The 6,000-nt window shown below is 66.8% G+C and overlaps 1 protein-coding gene across 1 annotated transcript in view; it reads left to right on the top strand.

The window, feature by feature from the left end:
- The first annotated feature begins 4,746 nt into the window (after window positions 1–4,746).
- Window positions 4,747–6,000, top strand: part of EFNA2 (ephrin A2) — a 43,220-nt gene continuing 41,966 nt past the window's right edge. The window contains exon 1 of the mRNA XM_086627817.1: window positions 4,747–4,868. Within this exon, the coding sequence (XP_086483943.1) occupies window positions 4,747–4,868 (122 nt within the window). The remainder of the gene's footprint in view (window positions 4,869–6,000) is intronic.

Raw genomic sequence — 6,000 nt, 5'->3', positions numbered from 1 at the left:
CCATCATTTCTGAGCTGATACAATTAAACCCAAAGAAGACGGGTGTAAATTATACCTCCCTGCAACCAGCCTCACCGCCCCCCCCCCCCTCCCGGAGTAGCTGGGGGCTGGAAATAGGAGGATTTGCAATAATTAAGGCAAATAGTTGTTTTGGGTTGGTAAGAAAAACAACCTGGTGCAGGAACAACCACGGCGAATTTTTTCATTCCAATTACCAAGAAATGGGGAAGGAAAAGTCGTTACATGCCAAGCTGGCGCTGGGCTCCGCGCCGGGCAGAGGCGTGTAGGAACTAAACTGGGAGCAGGCTGGGAAGGGGAGCTGGATGGTGAGGATCAACCAGGCTCATTCCTTGTGCGCTCCCCTCGCCGGCCATTTTCCAGGGAATTTGATCCGTGACTTCCCACCGCTCCGGTGGAGCATGGGCCGAGCGGGAACCAGCAGCTCCCTGCACGTTGCCGGCGCGGGCGGATAAAAGCCATGCGGAGCGCAGAGGGAAGCAGCTGGACTCACCGGTGCTGCCCAGTGCCCACCGTGGCCCTTCCAGGCACATCACACTTTGCCAAACAGCCGCAGGTTTGCCAACCGGCGAGTGCCCGGGTGGCACTTGGCACCCCGAACCGCGGCCAACCAGAATCGATAGCCGCTGCTGGCAGCAGCGCGATGATTTTTTTATTGTTTGCGTTTCTCAATCCACAAAATAAGTCTGGAATTGATTAGTCTCGAGGGATATGGTGAAGCTTGATGAATTTGGTAATTATTACTTCAAGATATTGCCTCCGCAAGGGCCCGATCCTGATCCAAAGCCCTTCGGAGACCTTCGGCAGCGTTTGGGCAGCTCTGAGCCCACCACCTCATTTATTTTTTTAAACTCTGTTAAAACATTTTGGTGGCCTTTTCTTTGGAAAGCCCCAGTGCCCCGTGCCTGGGAGAAGGGACACGGAGCCCGGTGTGGAGGGGCGGCAGCTCCGTACCGGCTGCCATCCCGTGGTCCGGCTGGGATCCCGAACGGAGCGAGGGCTCGGCTGTTTGCAGGGGCTCAGGGGAGGAGCCGGGGGGCAGCGGGGGGGGGTCCCGCAGGCTGCGTCCGCGCTGCCTGGCTGGGGCTGGGGGGAGCCGGTGGCCCTGGCATTGCTGCCGCCAGTGCTCAAACAGTTTGGCAGCCTAAATGAGGTGGAATAAGGTAAAAACTGGAGGTTGGGAATGCTGGGAGAGCACTGGGGGGATTTCTGGGGGGGAAAAGTAATCGCCTGTCCTTAATGCAGACCTGGGAGCTGTCGGACCTGGAGGTGATGGAAATCCCGCTCAGTTCCTGAGCTGGGCCGGGACACCGGAGCCCTTCCGTGGCTCCTCCGGGCCTCGGCCATGGGTTTTCCTACTGATATTCTCATTTTTCAAACGCCCGGTGAAGAGCGGGAACCAGCTGGGAGCACTGGGGCTCCCGCAGCCTCTTCTGTGCCTGTGCTGGGGGGCTGGGGGGGCTGTGTTCCCTTCCTGCTTTTTGTCTTTCTCCATTATGTTTGAAATTTAAGGTTTTTTGATCTTATCTGGCATTTGCGAGGCTCCTGCCAGCAGCCGCCATCCCGCTGCGCCGTGGTTCAGTGCTGAGGAGTGGGAACCGGTTCCCCGGCAGCTCCCGCGCTGGTTTGGCGGTGGGGGCCGCCTGCTGTGCCCCCGCCGGTGGTCCCACGTGGAGGACCGTCCGTGAGGAGAACCGTCCCTCCACCTGCTGCCAGGGTCCGGGTGGCCGGAGAGCTCGGGGGGCTGAGGAGGGTCTCGGGCAGCGTTATTCGGGAGCTTCCCCGGGGCTGATCCTTCGGAACGTTTGCTGTTGGCTTTCCAGGGCAGCCGAAGCCCCTGGCACAGTTCTGCCCCGGCACGACCCTCGCCGTGAGCAAACCAAACGCAGCTGCAACGTGCCCGAACCCCATCGGGGACGGTCCGGGTTGGGGTCTGCCTCCCCCCGCCGGATCTGCCCCAGAAAAGCTGCTCCCAGCACCCGCGGGGAGGTTTCTCCGTGGCCCGCGGCTGGTGGTCCAGCATTGGGGGCTTCAAATCCCAAAACATCCCCGTCGTGGGTGGTGTCAGCTCCGGTTTTTGCCGAGCTGCTGGTCCCCTCTGGGGGTGTCCGTGCCACCCGGAGCCCCCCCTTGTGCTGCGCTCTTTGGACAGGCTCTGCTGGGGCTCCCCGCGCCGTCCCCGTGCCGGCCGCAGCCACGTGCCGGGGAGGGACCACCACTGGCCCTGTTGGCGTGCCCGGAAAGGCTTTTAGTGGCTCGGCTTGATAAATGAAAACAAATAAAGTTGATAGACAAGTGGACAGCTTTATGATAGCTTCCCCCTGACAGGGAGAAAGATTGGTTGTCGGAGGCTTGATAGAGAAATATCTTGATGGGAGTCGGATAAAGACGCGTGTAACCTTGATGGCGGAGGATGAGGAGTCGGCCGCGCCGGAGGACGCCCCGGCAGCGTTATTCAAAAATAATTCTGCTTTTATTTGTTTTACTTTTTTGGCGAGGGGAGGGATGCGGAGCCCCACGCCTCATTGAGTTTTTCGGAATAGATTTGCTAAATAAATCATGACGACGATCCATATTTTATTTATATCCCACCTCTCTACGTGCGGCGCTGGAGGTGTTTTTCGAGGGACCTTTCTCCCTCTGGAAGCCGACGCGCTCGGAGCTAAAAGCGCGTTAGATGCCGGAGCGTAAAGCCAGGCAGCCAGCGGGATCGGCGGCAGTGCCGCGGCCGCCCGCTCCCGCGGATTTTGACGGGCACCTTGTTGCTGTTGTGAATCCAACTGGATGCGTGTTCACATCCGCGGGCACCTGAGGGGCTCCGGGCCCCGCTCCCGTGCCAAGGGGCTCAGGGGATGCCTCGGTGGCCTCAACACCCCGGTGGGACTCGCCGGGGTCCCCGGGGGGGAGGGTTTGGGGTCTGCCTGCGTCTCCTCGTCCTTCTGCAGCAACAGCGATCGGAACATGAAGTTTTCTGGACATGGGGGGACTGGGGGGGTCTGGGAGCGGAGCCAGTCCTGCCCCGGCAAGCACCGGCCGTCCCGGGCAGCCCAAGAAGGGCGTCGTGGCTCGGAGCCGCGGCTCCCCGCAACGCGGCCTCCAGCGCCGCGCTGGGCAACCGAAAATCCCACCGGCTTTTCCCATGTGTTTATTTTTCTGTGGTCAAGCTCTGCCCTCCCCGGTGCCGGACGCGGCCCTGCTGCCGCAGCCAGCGCTCCGGTGGGCCGCGGTGCCCGTCGCGCGGGGCAAGGGCCATGGCACGGGTGGGCTCTGCCCAAGGTGCCGCCTGTGCCGCGTTCCTCGCATCAGCGTTTTCCGAGAGCTCGGCAGAGCGAAGCGACATGTTAATGCAAATTGTTGTTTAATTTTATCCCTGGATCGGAGGTGAAAAAAATGTATATGCATGGGGGCGGGGGGGGGGGCCTCCCGCCTGCCCGGCCCCAGGACAGGGTGTCCGTCCGTCCGTCCGTCCGGGCCCTGCCCTTGGCGCGTGCCCCGGCTGCCCGCGGGCTGCAGGATATTCGCCCTTCGTGGCGCGAGCTCCTGGCTGCCCCCTCCTAATGTGCCCCCCTCGCCCTTTGCACCCCCCCGTCCCCAAGCCCCCCGGGCACCCTAAAGCCCCGCGAGCCCTTCCCTTCCTCGGGGTGACGCACCCCCAAACCTCCCCCGTCGTGTGCTGCACGCCGCGATGCAGAACCCCCCCCCGCCCGTTCCAACGGGACCCCCAGCCCTGCCGGTGTGACACCCTCCCCCGTTCCAACGGGACCCCTCAGCCCTGCCGGTGTGACCCCCCCCCCCCCTTTCCAAAGGCACCCCCAGCCCTGCCGGTGTGACCCCCCCCCCCCCCGTTCCAACTGGACCCCCAGCCCTGCCGGTGTGACCCCCCCCACCCCCCGTTCCAACGGGACCTCCTGACTGCCGGTGCCACCCCCCGTCTCCCCGTTTTCCTGCGCCCCCCCCCCCGCCCCCGGTGCCCGTTTCCCCCCCCCCCCCTCTCCCGCCGAGGCGGGGCGGCGGCAGCACGGACCGAGGCGGCGCGCGGGGCCCCGCCCTGGCACCGGGCCGTGCGCGCGCGGCGGCCGCCGGTGGCAACAATGTGGCGGCGGGGCGGGGCGGGGCGCGCGGCGCGGGGCGGGGCGGGGCGGGGCGGGGCGCGCGGCGGGCGGAGCGGCGGCGGCGGGGCGGGCGGGGGGCGCGGGCGGCGGGCGCAGCATGGCGCGGCGGCACTGAGGGAGCGGCGGCCTCCCCGGCCCGGCCTTTGTCTCTCCGGTGTCCCCGGAGCGGAGGAGCCCGCGCGGGGGCCCGGGGCCGAGCCCGAGCCGCGCCGCTCCCGTCCCGCAGGTGCGGGGGGGGGGGGAACAGCACCGGGGCTCGGTACCGGGCGGCGGCGGCGGCGCCGCGGCGCTCGGCGGAACTTGGCTGAAGTTCGGCGGGGGGAGGGGGGGGAAGGTTCCCGGTACCGGGGCGATCCCGGGGCGCCGCGGGAACCGGCCGGTCCCCGCCGCCCGGGCGCGGGATGCGGCTGCCCCGGCGCCGCCGCGCCGCGGCCGCCCCCAACTTTCCCCGCTGACGGCGCCCGGGGCCGCGGGCGATGGTGAGGGTTGGCCGCCCGCCCGCCGCCGCCCGCCGCCCGCCCGCCGCCCCCGGCCGGCCCCAGGGCTCCGCCGGCCGCCGCCGCCGCCCCGCCGCCCCCTGAAGCGGCCGGAGCCGCGCCCGCCGCTGGCCGGGACGATGGTGCGCTGGGAGGCGGCCGCGCTGCTCGCCGCGCTCGTCGGTGTCTGCGTCTGGACCGACGAGACCGGGAAAGTTATCTCGGATCGGTACGCCGTCTATTGGAACCGGAGCAACCCCAGGTGAGGCCGGGGGCGGCGGGGGCCGGTCCCGGGGCGGGCGGGGGCCGGACTGCAGCGACGCCCAAGTTTTAGTCTTTATTTTCCCCCCACTCCCCCTCCCCGCCCCCGGTGAGCCCGCAGCCGCCCGCCCGGTCGGTGACAGGCGGCCGCCGCTGCCGTCCGTTGCGGATGGGGTCCCGCTCCAGCCCCCGGTTTGCTCCGGTGAAGGGTCTGGGCGACCCCGGGGGCTCGGCGCGGGTTCCCGGCGGTGCCTCTCAGCCTCCTCCGGCTGCCCCCCAAAGTGCTGCGGGGGGACCCATGCCGGGGGGCTGCGGCAGCACCGGGAGCATCGCCCGCGGGCGGGCCGCGTTCCCCGGGAGGCAGCGCCGGGGGTGGCGGGGGGTCGGGCCGGGGGTGGGGAGCGGTTCCGCGGGGCTGCGGCTCGGGCCCCCCCACCCCTCTGCGCCCAACTTCGGGGAAGTTCAGGTTTCCCCCCCCCTTCGCTGGTCCCGACCGCCCCCCCCCCTCCCCGGTGCCGCTCCCGGGGGCGGCTCGGCGAAGGTCCTGCGGGAAAAAAACCCAACGAAATACGAGAAAAGGCGTCGGGTGCTGCCGGCGGCGGCCACGGGAGTCTTCGAAATGACGATTTGGGGGTGAAACGGCAAAAAGGCCGGTCGGGGCCGGGGCGCGGGGCCGCCCGGCCCGGCGAAGCCGCCGGTGGCCGGTGCGTGCGGCGGGAGCGCGGGCGGCCCGGCCCCGCCGCCCGGTTCGTTTCCATGTTGGAAAAGAAATCGCCGCCGAATCGGTTCCGTTCCCCGGCTCTGTCTTTGCATTTAGATTTTTCTAATTTCTCCTTTTTTTTCTTTTTTTTTTTCCCCCCCTTCGAGCACCCGTTATTTTTGTTTTCCGGTGAGAGTTTCGTTTCTGCCGTTATTTCTTTGTTCAGCGTTTCGAGGATCCGAAAAACTGTTGGAGAGTTTGGAGTGAGGACGGATTCTGCTCCTGGCTCAGGTGGTTGGGACCCCCAGGACCCCCCCACCCCCTTCTTCCCCTTGGATACAAACCGCAGGGTTCGAATGGGCTGATTCGGGGGGGGGGGGGGCTCTTGTAAAAGACAAAAAAAAAAAGAAAAAAAAAACCCCACTGCCACCAA

This window comes from Tauraco erythrolophus, chromosome 28 (assembly GCF_009769465.1).
Source record: "Tauraco erythrolophus isolate bTauEry1 chromosome 28, bTauEry1.pri, whole genome shotgun sequence".
NCBI classification, from domain to species: domain Eukaryota; kingdom Metazoa; phylum Chordata; class Aves; order Musophagiformes; family Musophagidae; genus Tauraco; species Tauraco erythrolophus.
This window is presented reverse-complemented; position numbering and strand designations above follow the sequence as displayed.